At 38.1% G+C, this 25,431-nt stretch overlaps 1 protein-coding gene across 18 annotated transcripts in view; it reads left to right on the top strand.

Annotated features, from left to right (window-relative positions):
• The window catches only part of ZMYM6 (zinc finger MYM-type containing 6), a 41,037-nt gene that overhangs the window by 8,525 nt on the left and 7,081 nt on the right, over positions 1 to 25,431 (top strand). For 16 of the 18 annotated variants that reach the window (XM_017974540.4, XM_009000866.6, XM_078331154.1 and 13 more), the window contains 12 exons: positions 197 to 281; positions 1,369 to 1,618; positions 5,536 to 5,710; positions 5,811 to 6,002; positions 7,814 to 7,964; positions 8,377 to 8,492; positions 9,260 to 9,547; positions 9,701 to 9,851; positions 11,642 to 11,814; positions 13,410 to 13,557; positions 15,208 to 15,342; positions 16,462 to 16,499. In XM_017974540.4, coding sequence (XP_017830029.1) covers positions 197 to 281; positions 1,369 to 1,618; positions 5,536 to 5,710; positions 5,811 to 6,002; positions 7,814 to 7,964; positions 8,377 to 8,492; positions 9,260 to 9,547; positions 9,701 to 9,851; positions 11,642 to 11,814; positions 13,410 to 13,557; positions 15,208 to 15,342; positions 16,462 to 16,499 — 1,902 coding nt within the window. Of the gene's footprint in view, positions 1 to 196; positions 282 to 1,368; positions 1,619 to 5,535; positions 5,711 to 5,810; positions 6,003 to 7,813; positions 7,965 to 8,376; positions 8,493 to 9,259; positions 9,548 to 9,700; positions 9,852 to 11,641; positions 11,815 to 13,409; positions 13,558 to 15,207; positions 15,343 to 16,461; positions 16,500 to 21,510; positions 21,674 to 25,431 lie in introns of all 18 variants that reach the window. The other 2 variants (XM_078331157.1, XM_078331158.1) reach the window with 1 other exon arrangement.

The following is a 25,431-nucleotide window of genomic DNA, read 5'->3' as shown; positions in this document are numbered from 1 at the left end:
ACATTGTCGTTGTAAAGATTAAATCTAGTCTAATAACTTGTAAATTTTGACTTTTGAGGTGTTTGTGGAGGTGTTTATGATCAGAATGTTTAAGAGACAAATGGGATAGAATCTTTTTTTTGTTTTGCTTGAATTTCTAGTTTACTTGCATACACTATATTCATTGTTCTTTTTTTCTTTTCTTTTTTTTCTAAAGGAGTATGGATGTGCCCAACAGCCAAAAACTCAAGAAAGTGAATTAAAAATTAGTGCTGTGTTTTCAGTTAGTGACAGACCTCTTGGTAAGAAATAGAACTGTTTAAGTTAATTACAATTAGTATTTGCTTATTCTGACTAGTAAAATTGAGGGAAAGCATCTTTCTGTGTATGTCTTTCTCTTCCTTTAGAGCAGTTTGTTTTTCAGACTGTGCGTAGTTGGTTTGCAGCAGTATTTAAAAATATAAAATAGAATAGGATTATATCAGAATAATATGTGTAGTAAAGAAACATATTGTTTCATAAAACTTCTGTTTCAGTGATTAAATTGTACACACATTTCCACATTTACAAATGTATATGTGTGAGAACTGGGTTATAATACTAAATGTATTTCCTACTTTGGGTCATGGTAAAAAAAAATTGAAACCTCTGTTTTGGGGTGCTTATTGCCTCATTAACACTGAATTTCATGATAGGAAACTTGTCCTAAAAAACAGAGGCTGGGCTGGGTGTGGTGGCCAACACCTGTAATCTCAGCAAATTGAGAGGGTGAGGCAGGAGGATAGCTTGAGCTCAGGAGTTTGAGACCAGCCTGGGCAACACAGCAAGACCTTATCTCTACTAAAAATTTTAAAAAGGCCAGCTGAGGTGGCTCACGCCTATAATTCCAGCCCATTGGGAGGCTGGGGCAGGTGGATCACTTGAGGTCAGGAGTTCAAGACCAGCCTGACCAACATGTTGAAACCCTGTCTCTACTAAAAATGCAAAAATTAGCAGATGTGGTGTTGTATGTCTGTAATCACAGCTTCTCAGGAGGCTGAGGAATTGCCTGAACCTGGGAGGCAGAGGTTGCAGTGAACCGAGATTGCACCATGCAATGAGAGCAAAACTCCATCTTGAAAAAAAAAATTAGCTGGGTATGATAGCATGTGTCTGTAGTCCCAGCTACTCAGGAGGCTGAGGTGGGAGTACTGGTAAATTGTGTGAGTTTGAGGCTGCAGCGAACTATGATTGCACCACAGTGAGACCCTGTCTCAAAAAAGGAAAGGCGGGTGGGGGAGAGAAAGAGAGAGACACTGTATGTGCATTACTATTGATACTAAAACTTTAGACACTGTATATGCATTACTATTGATATTAAAACTTTTAAAAAAAATTTTGTTTTGATAGCACAACAGTTGAACCCAGGCTTTCAGCTTTCTTTGGCATCATCTGGCCCAAGTGTATTGCTTCCTTCAGTTCCAGCCGTTGGTATTAAGGTTTTTTGTTCTGGTTGTAAAAGAATGCTTTATAAGGGGCAAACTGCGTATCATAAGACAGGATCTACTCAGCTCTTCTGCTCCACAAGATGCATCACCAGACATTCTTCACCTGCCTGCCTGCCACCTCCTCCCAAGAAAACCTGCACAAATTGCTCGAAGTATAAAATTCTTGATATCCCTTTTTACTTTCCTTTTTTTTTTTTTTTTAACTGTGTATATAGTTTAATTCAAACATGCTATTGATACTTTACAGCTCTTTATCATGTGTCTGTAGAAAGTAATGGAAGGATTTGCAAATTTTAAAGTTTTACAACATTAAATATGTGACTTGGTGTTAGAATATTTCCTAAACCAGTTTTCTATCACTTTAAATTTTACTATGGAAAGAAGTAACAAATGACTTGTGGGAATTGCAGGACTATCCTGGAATTGTAGACAACAACCATTTAAATTTATGTAACAGTTTTCTTGAAAGTTATTTGGTATAGCATAAAATAATATCACTCTTTTCATAGTATATGAAAGCTATTTAATTCTTTAAAAAGTAAAAACTCTACATGGTCACAAAAATGTGTTTATTTCTAATGTCCTTGTGGGGTCATTGTTGCTTTATATTAATGCTTAGATGCAGAGAGAGGAAAAAAACGGCAACAAAGTTACATAAATGTTTCTCTGCCTTAGTACATTTGAAGGATTTGACATGTTTTGCCCATTTCTGTGGTAGTGTAATTCAAGGAATACAGTGTGTTGTTAGTAGTCCCTACAGGCAACAAAACAGTAAGAGCTTGGTTTTAAATTGTGGATCTATGATTTATCTCTGTGACTTTGGGCTAGATATTTAACTTTCTAAGCCTCCATTTCTCATCAGAAAATAATAGTTGCTTCCTAGGATTTCAATGAGACAGTGTTAGCACATGGCCTAGCACATAGCAAGTACTTAACAAATAGAATTCTGTTATTAGTAATAAAAATTATATTGTGTATTACTATTTATAATTAACATAAATATATTAAATAGATGTACATACAATACATATTAATATGTATACTTAACATACCACTTGTAGGCCCCTATTTTGCCTTTGGCCATGTTTATCTGCTTTGTGTCTGGACCTAAACTATCTAAGAGTAGATCCTACTATTTGGAAATTTCCAACTAAAGAGGAGAGAGGATTTTTTTTCCTCTGTTGCGCAGGCTGGAGTGCAGTGGCATGGTCACAGCTCACTGCAACCTTGAACTCCCCGGGCTCAGATGATCCTCCCACCTCAGCCTTTCCGGTAGCTGTGACGACAGGCGCACACCACCATGCCCAGCTAATTTTTGTATTTATTTGTAGAGATGGTTTTGCTATGTTGCCCAGGGTGATCTCGAACTCCTGGGCTCCAGCAATTAGCCTACCTCAGCCTCCCAAAGTGCTGGGATTATTGGCATGAGCCACCACGCCTGGCCAGGAGAGAGGAATTTTAAATAGTTATATACCGTAAATCAGTTTTGTTGCAAAATGCCCTTCTAATTAACCCTTTTATGTCATGTTCATGAAACTAATCTGAAAGAGTAAACTTCATTTTCTATTTTTAGGTATTGTTTCAACATACCAAATATCAAAATAAAATTAAATAATTTTAAAGAACATGACTTATACATCCAAATGCCTCTTGTTTTCTTAAAAGTAATCACCCTCGTCAGTGACTTTTTAGCATAGTGCTGTTCTTACTCAAAATTTCTTTTGCTGTCTTGATTTGGCATTGCCTTCAGAGCTTATGAAACATTCCTTTAGACTAGGTTAGGAGACAGATTCTTATCTTTTCAGTGTGCGTTTGATTTTTATGAATTGCCGAAGACTGCTAGATACCTTAATCGGGTCAATTTAGTAGCTAAATTGAGTCATACTATTAAAACATGAGATTTATAAAATTTAAAGTTAAAAAATAGTTCTAAGGGTTAATAAAACTTAAAAAAATTAGAAAAATGTTTTGAGCTATGTTATTGTTGGGAGAGGTGTGGTTTTTCTAAGATAAATGTTATGGTATAACGCTCATTTGCATGCATAAGGTTTAGAGTACATTTCTAACGTATGTGCACAGATTTTCATTATAAAGTTATTCTCTTTGATTTATGCATTTTTACTTACTATTTTTTTTTTTACTTATGCCACTGGTATATTCACCTTATTAAGTGAAACTATTGCTGTGTTTTCGGTAGAAAAATAACTTTCAAAACTAATACTTCATCTGTATATAAGCATATTCTTTTGGTTTCCAAGACTTACTGTCATATTTTTACAGTTCAGTTTTACATAATAATTTTTATTGTCATTATTTTCTCATGGTTTAGCATCTAATACACCTGTATAATAAAGGTGCAGGATGGGGAGGCAGGATAGTGGAATAATTAATTCCATAGACTAGAATCAGACTGCCTGGATTTGTATTTCAGCTTTACTGCCTACTAGCAATATGACTTTGACAAGCTATTTAACCTCTGATTCAGTTTCCTCATCTCTAAAGAGGCAGTTACAATAATACTTAACCTCATAGTGGTTTGAGTATTTTTTTTTTTTTTTTTTTTGAGACAGGGTCTCACTCTGTCACCTAGGCTGGAATGCAGTGGCACGATCCCAGCTCACTGCAACCTCTACCTCTCTGGCTCAAGCAATCCTCCCAACTCAACATCCTGAGTAACTGAGACCACAGGCATGAGTCAGCATGCCTGGCTAATTAAAAAAATTGTTTTGTAGTGATAGGGTCTTGCTCTGTTGCCCAGGCTGGAGTGCAGTGGCGTGATCACCGCTCACTGGAGCCTTGAACTCCCTGGGCTCAAGCCATCCTTCCGCCTTGGCCTCCCAAAGTGCTAGGATTATGGGGGTAAGCCACTGCACTCTGTCATTTTGATGGTATTTAAATTGGGTAATTTGAGTAAAGAGAGTAATGCTTGGCACATAGTAATTACTTAACACACTTATTGTAGTTTATATTATTGCCATTATTATTTACTTTGTGGCCTGCACTAGTGTTTATAATTAGTTGTTATGCTTGTCAGAAGAATGGCAATACTTAGCCTCTGTTTTACCAGGGTATTGCTATTTGTGCTTACTGCAATAATTAGCTCTTACAAATTGGCTCTAGGAATCTCACAGAACCAAGTATTTTTGTTCTTCCTGTCTGATTCTTGTCTCCATCTGTCCTCTGATACAAAGTCTTAACAGCCCTTTTGTCTTGTGTTTCTTTGATCTTTTCAGTTATAGCTAAATATTATATATCATGCTTATTTTTTGTATTCTAGTAGCTCATGTGTTTCTCAAAATCTTGCACTTATAATTTAAAAAAAATTTGTTATCTTAGCTGGACATGGTGTCTCATACCTGTAATCCCAACACTTTGGGAGGCCAAAGCAGGTGGATCACGAGGTCAGGGGTTTGAGACCAGCCTGGCCAATATGGTGAAACCCTGTCTCTACTAAAAATACAAAAATTAGCCAGCTACTTGGGTGGGAGTAGTCCCAGCTACTTGGATTGGAGGCTGAGGTAGGAGAATCACTTGAAACTGGGAGGTAGAAGTTGCAGTGAGCCGAGATCACGCCACTGCACTCCAGCCTGGGCAACAGAGAGAGATTCTGTCTCAAAAAAAAAAATTAATTTTTTGTCTCATTTCTGTTCTACTCTTTGCACCATCTGGCTAGTAAGAGAACCAGTGTCTTGTCGTCTGGAGTTGTATGATGGCCACTGACAGGTCCCATTGGCTACAGCAGATGAAACTTGGTTGGGGCTGAAAGCCTTCCTATTTTTGTCTTCAGCATCTGGCTGGCAATATTGTAAATATAATTTGCTCTTGACAAATTTATGAATTAGGTATTATAAACCCCATTTTATACATAAGGAAATTGAGATAGTAATTACATCATTCATTGTCACTCACCTAATAATAGAACTCATCATCAAATCCAGGTTTCCAGATGCTTTATCCTTTTTCTACCATATAATAGCTGCCCTTAGTAAATGTTGTTTCAGCTCACAAAGAGGAGGAAGTTACAGTTGTGAAGAACACATTTCATTTTACCTTTGTTATTTATTTTTAGAGATATTTTAAATCCTAAGGATGTGATCACAACCCGCGTTGAGAATTCCTCTCTCAGCAAAGATTTCTGCAGCCAGTCATGCTTGTCTTCTTATGAGCTAAAGAAGAAACCTGTTGTTACCATATATACCAATAGCACTTCAACTAAGTGCAGTATGTGTCAGAAGAATGCTGATGTAAGTTACATTTTACTTTTATTGGGATTCTGCTCAAAGAGTTTTTTTTTTAAACTGGCTCTGCTTATTTTCTGTATTTATGTGTGTGTTTATTTCCTAGATTCGGTTTGAAGTTAAATATCAAAATGTAGTACATGGTCTTTGTAGTGATGCCTGTTTTTCAAAATTTCACTCTACCAACAACCTCACCATGAAGTGTTGTGAGAACTGTGGGAGCTATTGCTATAGTAGCTCTGGTCCTTGCCAGTCCCAGAAGGTTTTTAGTTCAACAAGTGTCACGGCATACAAGCAGGTATGAATATCTATCTGTTGTATGTAGTTAGGCTTACTCCTTCTGATTTGACTGCACAGGAATGAACTACAAAATGAGAGTGAGATCCTCCCATTAGTCCATCCTGATGCATGATTTCCCTTCCAGAAAATGCGATAGATTCTGATGGTATGAGGCATGATTATGGTGGTAAGTTGACATAGGTAAAATAGTTCCCTTTTTTAAAGGCTCCCTTCGTAGCTAAGAATTCACAACTGTGATTTCCTTTTTTTTTTTTTAAATCGAGATGGAGTTTTGCCATGTTGCCCAGGCCAGTCTTGAATTCCTGAGCTCAAGCTATCCACTGGCCTCAGCCTCCTAAAGTGCTGGGATTACAGACGTGAGCTACAACTCCCGGCCTCATAAATGTAGTTTCAGGATTTTCTGTGAACATGAAATATTTTGTGATGTATTGATAGCAAGAAAACCATATTATAAATAAACCTTAAGTAAGAGTTAAGATGATAAAATCAGTGAATCTAAACAAAGCTTGTCTTTTTCATTTTAAAATGTGTTTGGGAATGAATTGGAATTATTTGGTCAACATTGTCTCATGAGAATACTTTAAGTAATTTTATTTATTGTAATGAATAATGGATTCTAAATATATCCATTTAGTTGGCTACTAAATATATCATTTTGTCAATTTAATTATTACCGAATGATTTGTGGTTTTAAAGAAGTTGTTTTTCTTAAAGATAAAAAGATGTATCATGTAGATGATAAACATTTTTTTTCAGTTAGCAAGTTTGATTTGTTACTTCCTCTGAGCAGTTGGAAATGGACATATGGACATTCATCACTGAAAAGAATCTCTTTTTTTAAGAACTGCCATTTTTGGCAGTCTGGTTACTACTTTCACAGGAAAAGAATCCATGTTATTTTACATATGATCCCCAAATCAGTTACATTTCTAATTTTGTTACTCTATCTTTTTACTAGGAAGATTATGTAGTGAAACCTCACAATTTATATTTTTCTACTGTTTCCTTTCATATTGAGAGATTTAGTGTGTCACTGACAGCATAGTATAGTTAGGAGCCTGAACTTTGGAGCCTGATGAGATGAGTTTAATTTCCTACTTCTTCTGATCATCTGTTAATTAAAGTTAATTTAAACCTTTTGTTAATGTAATTTTTGAAAGCACCTCACTCTGTCATTGAAAGGATTCTGTGATACACTATGTATAAATTGCTTAGCCTGGGGCCTGGTTCATGGTAAGCATCCAATAAGTTATAGTACTGGTTATGTAAATGGTAGCTATTTTTGTTATTTCTTAAAACACGAATAAACTTATAGGCAGATTTTTATTATGAAACTCAGCTTGAAAAATAGGTAGTTCTATAGGATCTCTATTCATATACATTAAGTGTCATTTCTATCTCCTGCTGAAGAGTCTCACAAATTAAGAAACCTTAAAGGTGGTAGACTCTCCTAGATTGATGTACATGACTATAAGGAGAATGGCCCTTTGGTTCATGAATTAGCTGGCCTTCTCTGGTTATTGGTGGTGTAAAAATATGTAATGACTACCTAATTCATTACTTGTGTTTGAATTAGTGTGTTTTGTTTGCAAGATATCTATCTGAGTAGTTACTAATTTTCTTCCATTTCTGTTTTTTTATTGTGTGGAAGAACTTATCTTCCTACTTCCCAGTAGTGTGGTTTAATCGTCATGCTCAAGTATTTCAACCAAGGGCCGTGGTTGTAGGAAGCTTTTCTTTTTACTTTTTTGAGTAATGTGTAAATACTTATGCTTGTACTAGGTTTCTAATGTTATTTTATTTTAATAGAATTCAGCCCAAACTCCTCCATATGCCCTGGGAAAGTCATTGAGGCCCTCAGCTGAAATGATCGAGACTACGAATGATTCAGGAAAAACAGAGCTTTTCTGCTCTATTAATTGCTTATCTGCCTACAGAGTTAAGACTGTTACTTCTTCAGGTAATGTTTAAATTTGATAAATTTATAGATTTAATAACTATTGAAGAAAAATGTAACTGCTTTTCTTTGATTTTGTTACAAGCTAAATTTATTTATTTAAATAAAGACCCGAGATTGACTTTTAAATAACTTTTATGTGAAAATAGTTTTTCACTGATTTTCTTCGTTGCAATTTATATAGTATTTTATAGTTTTATATGTGAAAAGAAAGAAAAAATACTTAGAATTTCCAAGTTAGTTTTTCTATAAGTGGGACTTAATTGAGGTTAGTTGTAGTTAGATTTCAGATTTTTGTAAAGTTTCTTGATTTTTTTGGTATATTATTATTTAATTTTTCATTCTCCCAGTGCATTTTTAGATTGTTTATTCATTTGTGTGACTTAATCATTGGTTTTTATTTTTTGTCACCAAGGTGTCCAGGTTTCGTGTCATAGTTGTAAAACCTCAGCAATCCCTCAGTATCACCTAGCCATGTCAAATGGAGCTATATACAGCTTCTGCAGCTCCAGTTGTGTGGTCGCTTTCCAGGTATGATCTAAGGTAGCACATCATGCATGTGGTTCTCTTAGGCATTGATCTGTGGCACAGTGTTAACTGGTAAAGGCCCATTCTTATGAAAGTTTAAATTTGAATTGAAAATAAAAAACTTCGTTTCAACCAGGGTCCCAAGCAGGTCATTTCTACAAAATATCTGAACCTAGATATTGGGTCTCAGCAATTTTTTCTTTTTTTGAATCCTTGCCTAAATGATCATTCCCTCCCACTTTCTCCCTTGGGTCTCTCCTCTTCAAAAAGATGGAAGCTAGGATTATGGTTTGGGTAGGTGGTATGGTGAAGAACAGTAGCCTGTTGGGATTCACGTACCCCCTCCTCTCATCCTGGGTCAGATACCTAGTGACTCCTGGCATGGAATTGTAAGCATCCACGTGTCCCATTTTCTCCGCCCTCTCTGCAATACACACACGAGTAGAGTTTAGTAATCCCCGGGGTAGGAACATGTCTGACCCAGTATCCTTGGCAGCAGGGAGAAAGAGACTGCTGGTGGCTATTGTGTCTTAATAGCCATCAGAAGCTAGTTGATGATGGGAGTGCAGGCAGGTAGTGGGGGTTGGGAGGAAGGAGAGGCCTGCTTTAATTTATTAGAGGAAGTATGCCATTTAAACTCTTTCTGTGAGATAGAAAATTAAAAAAAAATGTTGGTGGGGGACTTAATTTATTAAAATGAGGAAATGAAAAGTACCAAGTTATCTTATTTCTCAGTTAATAAAATCTTTACCTTATTTGTTTTAATTCAGAATGTATTTAACAAGCCAAAAGGAACAAACTCTTCAGCAGTGCCCCTGTCTCGGGGCCAAGTGGTTGTAAGCCCACCCTCCTCCAGGTCAGCAGTGTCATCAGGAGGAGGTAACACCTCTGCCGTTTCCCTTAGTGCCATCAGTTTCTCTGCTACAGCTGGTCTCCAGCCTCTCAGGCCTCTCGCTGAACAATCCCAGCAAGTTGCTTTAACCCATACAGTTGTTAAACTCAAGTGTCAGCACTGTAACCATCTGTTTGCCACAAAACCAGAACTTCTTTTCTACAAGGTAAAGAGAGATCATGAAAAGGATTGAATATAAACTTATCCAATAGAAACACTTTTGTCTTTTTAATTTCGATCACTTAGTTTGCTTTGACATGAAAAGGACTTCTTAAAGCAACTGTTCAGTTAACTCTTAATGACTGTTGGTTCTCTGCAGGGTAAAATGTTTCTGTTTTGTGGCAAGAATTGCTCTGATGAATACAAGAAGAAAAATAAAGTTGTGGCAATGTGTGACTACTGTAAACTGCAGAAAATTATAAAGGAAACTGTGCGATTCTCAGGGGTTGATAAGCCATTCTGTAGTGAAGGTAAGGACGAAGTTGTTTTATCCTCAGAGCATGTGGTTGTTATAATTCATGATGACTTAGGCAATTAAGCCACGATTAGTTTTCATGTTCTTTTTTTTTTTTTTTTTTTTTTTATTGTTTGAGACGGAGTTTCGCTGTTGTTATCCAGGCTGGAGTGCAATGGTGTGATCTCGGCTCACCGCAACCTCCGCCTCCTGGGTTCAGGCAATTCTGCCTCAGCCTCCTGAGTAGCTGGGATTACAGGCACGCGCCACCAGGCCCAGCTAATTTTTTGTATTTTTAGTAGAGACGGGGTTTCACCATGTTGACCAGGATGGTCTTGATCTCTTGACCTTGTGATCCACCTGCCTTGGCCTCCCAAAGTGCTGGGATTACAGGCGTGAGCCACCGTGTCCGGCCTAGTTTTCACATTCTTTTTGTCTTATGAGATATAATTAGAAGTATTTTGGAGACTGGGCATGGTGGCTCATGCTAGTAATCCCAGCACTTTGGGAGGCTGAGGTGGATGGATCACTTGAAGTTGGGAGTTCAAGACCAGCCTGACCAACATAGTGAAATCCTGTTCCTACTAAAAAACCCCATTTCTATACAAAATTAGCTGGGCAGGGTGGCACATGCCTGTAATCCCAGCTGTTTGGGAGGCCGAGGCAGTAGAATTGCTTGAACCTGGGAGGCAGAGGTTGCAGTGAGCTGAGATGACGCCATTGCATTCCAGCCTGAGTGACAAGAGCGAAACTCTGTCTCAAAAAAAAAAAAAGTTTTTTTGAGTTGTGTTTATAGTTAATTCACTTTAATCTTTTTATTTATTATTTTTATTTATTTATTTTTTGATCATGCGTGGTGGCATGATCTTGGCTCACTGCAGCCTCCACCTCCCAGTTTAAGTGATCCTCCCACTTCAGCCTCCCAAGTAGCTGAAGCTACAGGAGAGTACCACCATGTCTGGCTAATTTTTGTATTTTTTGTAGAGATGGGGTTTCGCCATGTTGTCCAGGCTGGTCTTGAACTCCTGAGCTCAGGTGATCCCCCCCACCTCGGCCTCCCAAAATGCTCGGATTACAGGCATGAGCGACTGCACCTGGCTAAAAGTTCGTCATTTAAAAAGTGATAAAAAACTGTAAACATGATTAGATGAGTGGTATTAATAAAGAAATCTCTTCATAAGTTTAGCTATGACATCAGAGATCTTTCTGTTCTTGCACTCATTTGTAAAGAGGAACTTCAAACAGTCGCTGCTTCTCGGCTTAAAAAACCTTTATACTGGCTGGGCACGGTGGCTCATGCCTGTAATCCCAGCACTTTGGGAGGCCGAGGCGGGAAGATCACCTGAGGTCAGGAATTCGAGACTAGCCTGACCGACATGGAGAAACCCCTGCTCTACTAAAAATAAAAAACTAGCCAGGCATGGTGGCACATGCCTGTAATACCAGCTACTCGGGAGGCTGAGGCAAGAGAATCACTTGAACCTGGAAGGCAGAGGTTGCGGTGAGCTGAGATCACGCCATTGCATTCCAGACTGGGCAACAAGAGCAAAACTCCATCTAAAAAAAAAAAAAAACTTTTATACCTCCGAATGTTTCTGAATATAAATGGCCTAATATTTAGAGTATATTTAAAAGGTGGTATAAGTTTGGTTTGTGAATATAGAGACTATCCTGTAATCTACAGGCAAATAATTACGTCAATATTTAGAAATTAAAGTTTTATATCTAAGACCACAGAAACTTATTTTACCTTCTCCAAGTTAATGTAAATTTGATCTTTCTTCCTTTTATCCCTCTGATCCTCAGTTTGCAAATTCCTCTCTGCCCGTGACTTTGGGGAACGATGGGGAAACTACTGTAAGATGTGCAGCTATTGTTCACAGACATCCCCGAATTTGGTGGAAAATCGATTGGAGGGCAAGTTAGAAGAGTTTTGTTGTGAAGATTGTATGTCCAAATTTACAGTTCTGTTTTATCAGGTAAATGTGATGATATACTGTTTTTGGCTTCCTGAAATTAGTGCAAATTGTTTTCTATTTAAAATATGTTCAGATAATGTGAAGAAAAATTTGGTGTTTAGAGCTGGATAAAATAATTATGGGCTATAATAGAAAAATTCAATTGAATATAAACATGAAGCCTTTGGGATAAAAGGAGTATAGGATTTCTGCAGACTTTGTTGTTGATTGGATAAATTCCTTTTATTTTTGCCTTCTTATAAGGCACATTGTCCTTATTCGACTTCTTTCAGGTTAGAATTTCACATAATGTTGCCTGAAGTGGCTCTCTCATTCAGGCTACTCTGAGGAATTTGAAGTCAGACCTTGTCTCACTTCATAGGCTAAAGGACAATAACTGGCAATCATTATGACCTCCTTTTAAAAAAGATTAACTTTTTGAAAGGCTAACTGGTAGCTATAGTTAACTGAACCACTAATACATGTCTTGTGCTCCACAAGTGTTACTTCATTTAATCTTTACCATAGTCCCAAGAGGTAAGTCTCTTATTGCCATTTTATAAATAAGGAAAAGGAGAGAGGTCCAGAGATGTCAAGTAATATGCTCTTGAGGAGGCTGGTAGGTGACAGCAAGATAGCATCTATAACTCTGGTGAAATCACTGTGTGCTTGTCTACTTCACCCCCAAAATAGAATTTTGTTGTCAGGAGAGGGTAGTATATTTTTCATGATTGTATAATTAGGACCAGTCACAGTGTTTAAGACAAAGGATGTCTAATTAAATATTTGCTGAATGAATAAAAATCTTTGACTCCAAAGTTCATGTTGTATCAACTGCTGTAAGCTGCTTCTTAATTTTTTTAAAGTTGAACCTATATGTACTTTTTTAACTTTTTTCTTCATTGTGTATCTTTTCTTCCCAGCCCTCCCCACACTGCCCTCTCCAGACAGAATCCTGCTCTGTTGCCCAGGTTGGGGCGAGATCTTGGCTCCCTGTAGCCTCCGCCTCCTGGGTTCAAGCGATTCTCCTGCCTCAGCCTCTGGGTAACTGGGACTAGAGGCGTGTACCACCATACCTGGTTATGAACCTGTCTTTAGATTCCTTTATTGGTAATTTTGAAAACAGAAGAGCAATTTTTTTTTTTTGAGACAGAGTCTTGCTGTGTTGCCCAGGCTGGAGTGCAGTGGCATGATCTCAGCTCACTGCAACCTCTGCCTCCCGGATTCAAGTGATTCTCCTGCCTCAGCCTCCTGATTAGCTGGGATTACAGGCATGCACCACCACCCCTGGCTAATTTTTGTATTTTTAGTAGAGACAGGTTTCACCATGCTGGTTAGGCTGGTCTCGAACTCCTCACCTAGTGATTTGCCTGCCTCGGCCTCCCAAAGGGTTGGGATTACAGGCCACAATTTTTATATTATCTTGATTTAGGGCATCTATATGAAACAAATAATTAAATATATATTTTTAAAATCAGTATTTTAAGGTAAGAACTTTACATTTTGTAGTCTCAACTGACTCATGTATCCTGTTTTTATAGTGCCTCTTTTCATGATTGTTATCTTTCCGCTATTTTATAGTTTTAAGCCTATCTTGTCTAATGTTTGTTTCTCAGATGGCCAAGTGTGATGGTTGTAAACGACAGGGTAAACTAAGCGAGTCTATAAAGTGGCGAGGCAACATCAAACATTTCTGTAACCTATTTTGTGTTTTGGAGTTTTGTCATCAGCAAATTATGAATGACTCTCTTCCACAAAATAAAGGTAAAATTAAACTTAGCTGATGGGATCTTTATGTCAGTTGTAGTACACTATCAGCACACACAGTTGTAAATAATATAATAAAAAAAAATTTCACTGGCTTCAAATAGCCTGAATTTCCTTAAATTTTTCCTTAAGAAGTCTTTAAGATTTCTCCTTGAGGGAAAATTAATTCTAGTGCTTTTTGCTCTGATAGTGCAGCACACCAAAAGACAAATAATATATATGCACTAATTTTTATAGGAAAGTTAGATTTGATTGAGTTTGATTGAATGTGTCTGTACATAACTTAAACTAGGAATATATACTATTTAGCTAATAAAGTAGAAATAAAAATAGAAAATCAGGGCAAACAAAGGGAGATTGTAGTTAATATAGTTGCTATGACTGGTGTAAAATTTGATTCAGAGTTTGCTTATAGGCAAGGAGAAAAGAACAACACATTAATTATCTCAAAAAATATAAAATAGATCAGTTCTTCATGGGTAGCAAAGTTTATCCTGGCTAAGAATAAAATCATTTTTCAAGTAGGACGGCTAATGTGGTCAGATTATCCAGGTGAGTAGATAGATCCATGGTGTATTCATAAAGTAGCTCTCCTAAATGTTTCTTTCTTAGTGTTAGATTAAAAGCATTTGGTAGCCGGGTGTGGTAACTCACACCTGTAATCCCAGCACTTTGGGAGGCTGAGACGGGCGAATTACTTGAGGCCAGGAGTTTGAGACCAGTCTGGTAAACATAGTGAAATCCCATCTCTACTAAAAATACAAAAATTAGTCAGATGTGGTGGTGCATGCCTATAATCTCAGCTACTCAGGAGGCTGAGGCATGAGAATTACTAGAACCCGGGAGACAAAGGTTGCTGTGAGCTGTGATCATGCCATGGCACTACAGCCTGGGTGACAGACTGATATTCTCTCTCTTAGAGAGAAAAAAACAGTTGGCATTGTGTTCTCTGATTAAAGCCTGTGGTGGTACCTACTTGACAGAGCTTTGGCTTCTTGCAGGGTGGCCATTGCCTACCTTTGCAGTCTTATTAATGTTTACCTTAATCATAAATGCCTTGTGATGATCTTTTGTGTTAGTCCTCCATTCCCCAGACCAGTCAGGTTGGTGGTAGAATATGTGTTGAGAAAACCACTGTTACGGGGTTGGACAGCTCCCTCATTAACTTTTTTATAAAAACTTTCAGGTTAAGTTTCTAGTTGATGCACACTTAGGTCTAGAAGTTCTAATAGTCACTAATAAAACAATGCAGTGAATCCTGAAGCTAATACCTGTTTTTTTGTTTTGAGACTTAGTTTTGCTATGTTGCCCAGGTTGGTCTCGAACTCCTGGGCTCAAGTGATCTTCCTGCCTCAGCCTCCCAAGTAGCCGGGTTTACAGGCTGGTGCCACTGTATCCAACACCTGTATTTTTACCTGATAAATGTCATTTGAGGTTTATAATTTTATAGAATGGGACTCTGTTTAAATCCTAATGAACACTAATTTGAACAGAATCACCCAACCTAACATTATACAGAATCAGATATTTGCATTGCTTCTTGAACACCTAGTTGTTAAACAGGGTTTTGTGTGTGTATGTAAGTGTGAGTGTGTGTGAGAGAGACCCTTTTGCTTATTCCAGGTCTTAACTTTTTGTTTTAATTAGGAAATATTTCTAAGGTGAAAACTGCTGTGGTGGAGCTCCCTTCTTCAAGGACAAATACAACACCAGTTATAACCAGTGTGGTGTCATTGGCACAAATACCTGCTGCCTCATCTACAGGAAACAGTGTTTTAAAAGGTGTGACTTGATATAATGGCATTTGACTAAGCCATAGAAGTGAGTGTTGTCTAGCCTAAGTTGTTCTTTTTTTTTTGAGATGGAATTTTGCTGTTGTTGCCCAGGCTGGAGTGCAATGGTGAGATCTCAGCTCACTGCAACCACTGCCTCCTGGGTTCAAGCTATTCTCCTGCCTCAGCCTCCTGAGTACCTGGATTAGAGGTGCCTGGTACCACGCCCAGCTAATTTTGGCAATTTTAGTAGAGATAGGGTTTCACCATGTTGGCCAGTCTGGTCTCAAACTCCTGACCTCAGGTGATCCACTTCAGCCTCCCAAAGTGCTGGTGCTACAGGTGTGGGCCACTGCGCCTGGCCAGTAGTTCTTATTAGTAATATCTTTCCTTACTTGATATAAGGGAACATCCTTCCCCCGCTCCCCAACAGGGAAGTAGATAGCAAGCAAGGTGGTGTGGGTGGGAAAGGAAGTGTTTTTGTTTTTTTCCATTTTTAATTTTTTTCTTTTCTTTTTTGAGACGGATTCTCACTCTGTCACCCAGGCTCGAATGCAGTGGTGCAATCTCGGCTCACTGCAACCTCCGCCTCCCGGGTTTAGGCGATTCTCCTGCCTCAGCCTCTTGAGTAGCTGGGTTTACAGGTGCCTGCCACCACACTCAGCTGATTTTATATTTTTGGTAGAGATGGGGTTTCACCATGTTGGCCAGGCTGGTCTAGAGCTCCTCGCCTCAAGTAATCCTCCTGCCTTGGCCTCTCAAAGTGCTGGTATTATAGGTCATCACACCTGTCTAATTTTTTTTCTTTTAATCAGGCAGCCCCTCGAGCCAGAGTAGGCTCAGAAACACTCCCCTGAAAGTGGTATTTTTTTAGGAGCCCAGATGATTTAAATATCCTACTCCTTTACTGCCAGAAATTCTAATACAGCTGGATTGGGTTGGGGTCCAGGAATACTTACCTTTACTAAGCATCCTGGGTGATACTGATGCAGAGTTTCCTTGTACCATTTTTCTGAGAAATTCTGGTTTAGTCTGTAGCTCAGCTTAATTGGAGGAAAGTAACTTCTTGGTTTCCATGTTTACTTCTGTATATTCTAAAAATAATAATGTTTATTTTAATTTACAACAGGTGCAGTTACCAAAGAGTCAGCAAAGATCATTGAAGATGTGAGTTTGATTGTTAATACTTTTCTTGATAATGCCACTTGGGCTTATTTTCACCTTGGATATAGCATTTTAATATCTGAATACTTTTCTGTTTGCTGGAAGAGGGTCCTAGTCATCAATTTGGATCTTGAGCACAAGTAACAGTATAGTGACTAGCATAAGCTTTTGATCATATTTCAGCAGCAATTACTATTTTTGAAGATGTTGTAAATGTGGATTGCTATTCATAGTGGCAAGCTTAGTCTTTAAAAAAGTGTAGTAATCTATTGTGCGCTTTTGTTTTGAATCTTAAAGTTTAATCTTAGATCATTAGTAAGAATACATTCCTGATTTATTATTTGTATTCAGGTTCTTTAATTTATTTAAATTCTTGTTAATTTCACCTGGTTGGAAATAACAAGACTACATTATTTTTCTCTTTTACTGTATTCAAGTAGTTTCCTTTTAGAAGTTTCGAAAGTTCAGTATAGTCCTGTTTTATGCAACTTTGAATTATGTGAGTCTGAAAATAGTGCAAAGTAAAAATATATTTAGACTTCCAGTTTATGTCTCAAATTTGAAATATTGTGAGACTTCTCACAATTAAAAGAAATGTTCAAGAAATGCATAATTTAAAGTCTGGCAGGCTGATTGCAAATTATGGCATTGTTGCTCTGTATCAGCATCACTTTAGCAGGAAAACAAAATTCCCATCATCCTTCATCAGTGTCACATGATACTCTATCAGGTCTTGGGTTAATGTTTTTGGTGACTGTTATGTTATGTGTGTTTTTTTTCTTTTGAGGCAGGTTCTTGCTCTGTTGCCCAGGCTGGAGTGCAGTGGCATGATCATAGCTCACTGCAACTCCTGGGCTCAAGTAATCCCTTATCTCAACCTCTGGAGGAGCTAGGACCACAGGTGTCTACCACCATGCCCAGCTTATTTTGTTTTTTTTTTTTCTTTTGTTGAGACAGGGTCTTGGTCTTGTGATATTGCCCAGACTAGTCTCAAACTCCTGGTCTCAAGTGATCCTCCTGCCTCAGCCTCCCAAGCTGTTGTGATTACAGGTGTGAGCTGATGGCACCCAGCTTGTGCTGCTGTCTTAACATTTGCTCGTGATATAATCAAAACTTTTTCATATTGTAGAACAGTGTCATTTAAGTGTTATATTAAGTGGTGGTGCTAGTGCTTAAAATTGTTCCCCAAATTTAATAACTTTAGAACAAAAGTTAGATGTGGTATAAGGAGGCCAGGCACAGTGGCTCATGCCTGTAATCCCAGCACTTTGGGAGGCCAAGGCGGGTGGATCACGAGGTTAGCATTCAAGACCAACCTGGCCAAGCTGGGGAAACCCTGTTCCTATTAAAAACGCAAAAAAAAAAAAAAATTAGCTGGGCCCAGTGGCAGGCCCCTGTAATCCCAGCTACTCAGGAGGCTGAGGCGGAGAATCACTTGAACCCGGGGTTGGAGTTTGCAGTGAGCTGAGATCGAGCCACTGCACTCCAGCCTGGGTGACAGAGTGAGAGAGACTCTGTCTCAAAAAAAAAAAAAAAATCTATGAAGATGTTCAAACCACTGCTGTGTTATCTCGTGCTGTTAATTTAGGAGAGTGTACCCTGCAGAATATTTGCAGTAGTGCTCAAAAAATCAAAAGCAGTATTAAAGCAGGTATGCCACTTAGTTCATAAAAATTATAACCAGGTAATGATAATGGAATAAATGGAAAAAAAATCCTCTCAATACAAGTTGCAAGATCAATGGTGCCATTATGCACCCCTGAGGGCAATCTATCATTTGTGCTGAGGTGTGAGTATTTTGATTTTGACTTGAAAAGAGGTGACAGTGAGACACAAGATTTACTACAAGTCATGGCTGGTTCTCTGATTTTAAAGCCCACCAAGGTTTTAGGAATATAAAAATGAGCTGGCAAGCTGTGTCTGCTAACTCCAAAGCTATCATTTCAGCTTTACCGTAATTTAAAGAGGCTTTAGCTTGGAAGACAACATAACACCTGCTAATGAGGAATCTGTGAAAGTAGAACAGAAGGTAGATTTGCACAGAGTTCATGAAGGGGATATTGAATGTTTGCTTGGGTTGTCCCCCATGGATTAATAAAGGAAGTCTTGCTAGAATTAGAAAAACAAAGGCAGCTGGAAGAGGGTCCTAGCAATCAATCTGGGCCTTGGGAACAACTAACAGTAAAGTGACTGCCATAGGTTTTTGACCATATTTCAGCAGCACTATTTTTGAAGGTGATCTAAATGTGGATTGCTGTTCGTGGTGGGAAGGCTAAAGATGAAAAATGTGTCTGCATATTAAGAAATCCTCAGTGGAAAAAAAAAAAAATGAAAGAAAAAACTCTCAAACTACATTAGATTCATTCTTTAGCAAAAGTCTTCCACAGAATCAGACCAGCCTTCATTGTAATCTGGAGAGATAGCTTGTCTTAATTTAGTGTCTCTTAGCTCTCTCATTATTTGTGTTATTGGAAGGTGATCATAATTTCTCCTTAATTATTTTCAAGCAGTATGCCACATTAGATAATGAACTGTCATTAAATTAACTTGATATTTACTTGTATATTATGTATTGTGCATTAAATTATATTTTCAAATCACATAATAAATCACTGTGTTGTACATTAGTAATTATTAACCACACAATTGTATAATCAAGGTATTAATGTATTGTTACATGTTAATAAGTATTAACATGTATTCATAAAAACATTCTATATTAGTTATAGATTTATATACTCTGAGAATGTGTCTTTCCTCTACGTGTATGAGATAATTAGTCTTGAATTATATTAGTTTTTAATTATTTAGTCTTTTAAGAAAATATACCTCCTATTTCATGTAGCTGCTCTATATATGTTTTCCCTATGTGGAGTATTTCTATAATTCACCAGTTATTTAAACTGTGTTACAGAATCGTTCTGATGAATGTTTTTACTTTAGTCTATAAAAAGTATAATAATAAATAATGTAACACTCTTACAATATGAAAAAAAAAAACCTGACAGTTTTAGAATCTTTTCTTGGTTTCTCTGAGGACTTTGCTGTGAATCTCCCTCAAGTTACTTAAATGGTTTTAAATTTTTGGGAAAGGTGAAAAATACAGAAAAGTACAAAGAAGAAAATCTGTAAGACTCAGCAAACTTTTTCTATAAGAGTCTAGATAGTGAATATTTTAGACTTTGCAGGCTTTATGGTTGTAACTAGACTCTGTCTCCTCCGTTATTGTAGTGCAGAAGCCGCCATATATAATACATTAAAGAGTGAGCCTGGCTGTGTTCAAGTAAATTTTTTTTTTGAGACGGAGTCTCACTCTGTCGCCCAGGCTGGAGTACAGTGGTGCGTGCGATCTTGGCTCACTGCAACCTCTGCCTCCCAGGTGCAAGCACTTCTCTGCCTCTGCCTCCCCAGTAGCTGGGATTACAGATGCCCACCACAATGCCCAGTTAATTTTTGTATTTTTAGCAGAGACGGGGTTTCACCATCTTGGCCAAGCTGGTCTTCAACTCCTTACCTCATGATCTCCCTGCCTCAGCCTCCCAAAGTGCTGGGATAACAGGTGTGAGCCACCGCACCTGGCCTCCAATAAAATTTTATTTACAAAGACAGATGGTGGGCCGGACATGGTACACAGGCCATAGTTTGCCAACCACCAGTCTATGATATTCCCACCATCCAGAATTAACCATTGTTAGATTTGGTTTATTTGCTCAGTTTCTTCCCCTACCTTTTTCTTCTTTTTTAAAAAATTAATTGCTACTACCAGTTAGTCTCCCTTTTACATCCCTGGAAGCAACTACTATTATGAGTTTAGTGTGTGTTCTTTTAGACCGTCTTGTAATCTTTCATAGGTATAGATCCACGGAAAATATTTAATATTGTTTAAAAAAAATCTATCCATGTTAATACTGAGTAGGCTTGGTACATTCCTGTTGATTATAGTAATGTTTTGCCTATAGGTACCACTTTTTATTTATCCATTGTCCTATTGATGAACATTAGATTGTTTCCAGGTTTTCACCATTAAAAATCTCTGTGGCTGGTCATGGTGGCTCACATCTGTAATCCCAGCATTTTGGGAGGCCAAGATGGGCATATCTCTTGAGCTCAGGCATTTGAGACTAGCCTGGGCAACATGGCAAAAACCCATGTCTACTGAAAATACAAAAAATTAGCTATGTGTGGTGGCAAGTGCCTCTAGTCTCAGCTATTTGGGAAGCTAAGATGGGAGAATCACCTGAATCTGGGAGTTCAAGGCTGTAGTGAGCCTTGATTGCACCACTGCACTTTGGCCTGGGTGACAGAGTGAGACCCTGTCTCAAAAAAGAAAAAGAAAAAAAAGTCTTTGGGGCTTGGTGTGGTGGCTCACACCTGTAATCCCAGTGCTTTGGGAGGCCAAGGATCACTTGAGCCCAGGAGTTTGAGAGCAGCCTTGGCAACATGATGAAACCTCATCTCTATTAAAAAATACCAAAAAATTAGTTGGGTATAGTGGCACACGCCTGTAATCCCAGCTACTCGAGAGGCTGAAGTAGGAGGGTTGCTTGAGCCTAGGAGGTAGGTTGACGCTGCAGTGAGCTGAGATCACACCACTGCACTCCAGCCTGGGTAACAGGGTGAGACCTTGTCTCAAAATAAATGAGTAAATAAAAATGACTGCTGCAGTGAATATCCTTGTATATGTCTCCTTCTGTGTGTGTAGATGTGTAGAAATGGGAGAGTAGAATTGTTGGGTCAAAGAGCATTTTCATTTTTAGGGCTGTTCCAATTTTTATTCCTACCAAAACAGTTATGATTGTACCCATATATTACAGCCTTACCATCATTTAATGTTATCATATTTAAAATTTTTTGGCCAGTCTGTTTTGTGACATCTTATTGTTGTCTTATTTTGTGCGCCTACTAATTACCAGTAGATTTGCTTATATTTCTGTTTTTGGTCTTTTCTTGAATTTCCTGTTTTTAATTTTTCCCCATTTTTGTGTTGAATTATCTTTTTCTTATTGATTTTTAGGTGTCCTTTATGTATTCTGGATTTTCCCCCTTTTCTACTCATCATTTTCATCAACACAAAAATATGCAGTCCTACACCTTATCTGAGAATAATCCTTTTGAACACCATGGCCTTCCAGCAACTATCCCTTTTCTCTGCTCTTTATGGAAAAACTCCTCTAAAGGTAGTCTGTTCTTGCTGCCTCTGCCTCCTTATCTGTTCTCTCTCCTTGGGTCATTCTAGTCAGGCTTCTGTCTGCATCACTGCATTGAAACTGGTTTTATCCATGTTGCTATCGGTCTTTATTTTGCCGAATCCAGTAGTCAATTTACTGTATTTAACACAGTCACTCTTTCCTCCTTTCTTGAAATACCTTCTTCACTCAGATTCCAGAACATCATGCTTGGCTCTTTTCTCAGTCTACATTATTTCTAGTGAACTCATACTGTCCTGTGGTTTTATTGACTGATTGATTGAGACAGGGTCTTGAGTGCAGTGGTGTGATCTCAGCTCACTGCAACCTCAACCCTCCAGGATTGAGAGATCCTCCCACCTCAGCCTCCTGATAGTTGGGACTACAGTGGCATGCCACCATGCTTGGCTCCTTGTACATTATTAATAGAGATGAGATCTTGCTATGTTGCCCCAGGCTGGTCTCAGACTTCTGGTCTCAAGCCATCCTCCCACCTCAGATTCCCAAAGTGCTAGGATTACAGGGTGTGAACCATTTTGCTTGGCCCAGTCCTGTGGTTTTAAATACCCCCTAGATGGTGGTTGATTCCTTCTAGATTTATTTAGATTTATTTCTCTTACCCTGACCTTTGAGCTCCAGATTCATGTATCCAGCTGCTGACTTGACATTTACACTTAGATGATTAACAGCCATCTCAAATAATATGTCGAAAACAGAACCCTTTTATCCCCCCCAGACTTCTCTCCAGTGAACTCTACTTCTTACCATGCCATTACCACCTTCTTAGTCTGAGCATCATCATTCTTTTGGATTATTGCAGTGACCTACCTGTCATCCTGCTTCCATTTTTTTCTTTTGCAGTTTTTTCTCTACACTGTTGCCAGAATGATCTTTTAAAAACCCAGATCAGATCATGTCATTCCTCTGCTCAAAAACCTTCAGTGAAATTCCGAAAAGAATAAAGAAGGCGAAGAGCTAGTTTCCACATATTGAAATTATAGGAAAACTATAGATATTATAAAGCCACATAGTTAAAACAGTTGGTACTGGTGCATGAATAGACAGACAACCCAACAGACAAGAAATTCAGAAATAGGCCCAAATATATATATATTTTTAGGTGGCATCTCTGTTGCCCAGACTGGAGTGCAATGGCGTGATCTTGGCTCACTGAAACCTCTGCCTCTCGGGTTAAAGCAGTTCTCTGCCTCAGCTTCCTGAGTAGCTGGGATTATAGGTGTGCACCACCATGCCTGCCTGGCTAATTTTTGTATTTTTTAGTAGAGTTGGGATTTCACCATCTTGCAGGCTGGTCTTGAATTCCTGATCTCGTGATCCACCCTCCTCGGCCTTCCAAAGTTGGGATTACAGGCGTGAGCCACTGCACCTGGCCCAAACATATATTTAATATATGGGAATTTTCTAATGATAAAGGTATCCTTTCACATCAGTAGGAAAAATATGGATTATTTAATAAATAATGCTGTTACAAGTGAGTAGACACATGGAAGAAAATATAGATTTGTACCTCACAGTTTAGACCAAAATAAAGTTCAGATGGAGAAAAGACTTAAGAAATTATAAGTATATACTCAGAAAAAGTAGGAAAAAAATTTTAACAGTGTAGAAGTCTTTCTAAATATGTCACAAAACCCAGAAGCCATAAAAGAATCAATAAGGCAATTCAACCATATTTCAAAATCAAAAGATAAGTGACAAAATGAAAAGGTTACATACGATTCCTATTACAAAAATCTAGTTGTTTTAATATGTAAAGAGCTTCTATGGACCAGGCAAGGTGGCTCATGCTTGTAATCTCAACATTTTGGGAGGCCGATGTGGGCAGATAACTTGAGGCTAGGAATTTAAGACCAGCCTGGCCAACATGGGGAAATCCTATCTCTACTAAAAATTTTAAAATTAGCCAGCTATGGGGCACATGCCTGTAATCCCAACTACTTAGGTGACTAAGGCACAAGTAATTGCTTGATCCCGGGAGGTGGAAGTTGCAGTGAACTGAGATCACGCCACTACACTCCAGCCTGGGTAACAGAGCGATACTCTGTCTCAAGAAGCAAAACAAAACATCCCCAAGGAGCTTCTATGAATCAATTTAAATACCAGTAGGAAAATGGGCAAAAGTAACATATGCAAAAACATTCAACTTCAAAATTAGAGAAATGCTGGTTAGAACTACAGTTTAACCAGACTGGCAAAGAAAAATGATGGATAACACTGCTAAGGTATTCTTACTGCCAATAGTTAGAATAGTGTAAATTGATAAAACTGCTACAGAGGGCAATTTAGTAGAACCTGTTAAAATTTTAAATACCATTTACCCAGGAACTCCATTTTTAGGAATTTATTCTTCAGATACATTTTATACATTTATGAAATGAAGCATGTACAAGGATTTTAATCACAGCAACATTGCTTGTAGTAGCAGAAGCTTGAAAAAAACCCTAATTATTTCACCAGTGGTCAGGCCATGGTGTATTTCACTCTGAATTATTGTGTGAATTAGAAAAAAAATAGCTCTACATGGGCAGGTAGAGCTATTTTCAAAATGTACCCTTTTGAATTTCACACCTATTTGTTTGGCCTGGCAAGTGGAATTGCTGCACAGGCATGCACAGTGGCCTTGTTGAGGCTGTAGTTAAAACTGAAAACTGAGCAAGGTATATATCTATAACAATGGAATATTACACAGTTATTAAAAAGAATGTGGCAGCTTAGTATGTACAGACATAGAGCAGTCTCAAATATCATAAGTGAAAAAAAGACAGTTGTATAACGGTGCCATTTGTGTTACACACACACACACACACATACTCTCTCTCTCTCTCTCTCTCTCTCTCTCTTTCTCTCTCTTTCTCTCTCTCTCTCCCCCTCTCCCCCCTACATAAGTATAGAATATCCCCTGGAAGACAACTAATAAATGGGTAATAGTGATTCCCATATCTACATATGTATGTATATAGGGTTTGGTGTATATACACATATATATGTACACACATACAGTTTATATATATATGTATATATATATATATCTACATATGTATATAGGGTTCAGTGTGATCCTTTGTTTCAGGCAACCCCTGGGGGTCTTGGAATATATCCCTGGCAGATAAGGGGGAACAACTGTATAAGAAACTGGGAACTGTGGTTGCGTTCTAGGTTGAGTCTGGGTAGATGGCAGTCATTCATGTATATATTACTTTAATTGCAGAAACCACAATTACTTTTGTACTAATCCAATACTTCATACCTTTTGAATTTTGTACTGAGTTCATGTATTACTTTTGTTTAAAGTAAATTTAAGTATAACCTCCAATGGCTTCCCATCACGTTTAAAATACAATCCTAATTTAGTTTTTAACTGAGACCTTCCAGATCCTGTACAATCTGCCTACGTCTCCAAATGTATCATTCTCCCCGTGCTTACTGTCTTTCAGCCTTGTTCTTGTTGATGTTCCTAAAGTATGCCAAGCTTTTTCGCACACAGGGTTTTCGCACCTATAGTCTCCCTGCCTGGACTCTTCTGACCTTAGGCTGTTGCATGGCTTACTCTTTTGAATAATTCAAAAAGGTCTCTGCTCAGATGTTTATTTCAAAATTACCCTCCTCCATGCCATCACTCTCCATTCCCATATGCTGCTTTATTTTCTTCATTGCACTTATCACTACCTGGAATTATATATTACTTGTTTTACTTGTTTATGTTTTGTGTCTTCCTCTAGAATGTGAGG

This window comes from Callithrix jacchus, chromosome 7 (genome assembly GCF_049354715.1).
Source record: "Callithrix jacchus isolate 240 chromosome 7, calJac240_pri, whole genome shotgun sequence".
NCBI lineage: Eukaryota > Metazoa > Chordata > Mammalia > Primates > Cebidae > Callithrix > Callithrix jacchus.
The sequence above is the reverse complement of the archived record's forward strand: the minus strand, read 5'-3'. Positions and strand labels throughout refer to the sequence as shown.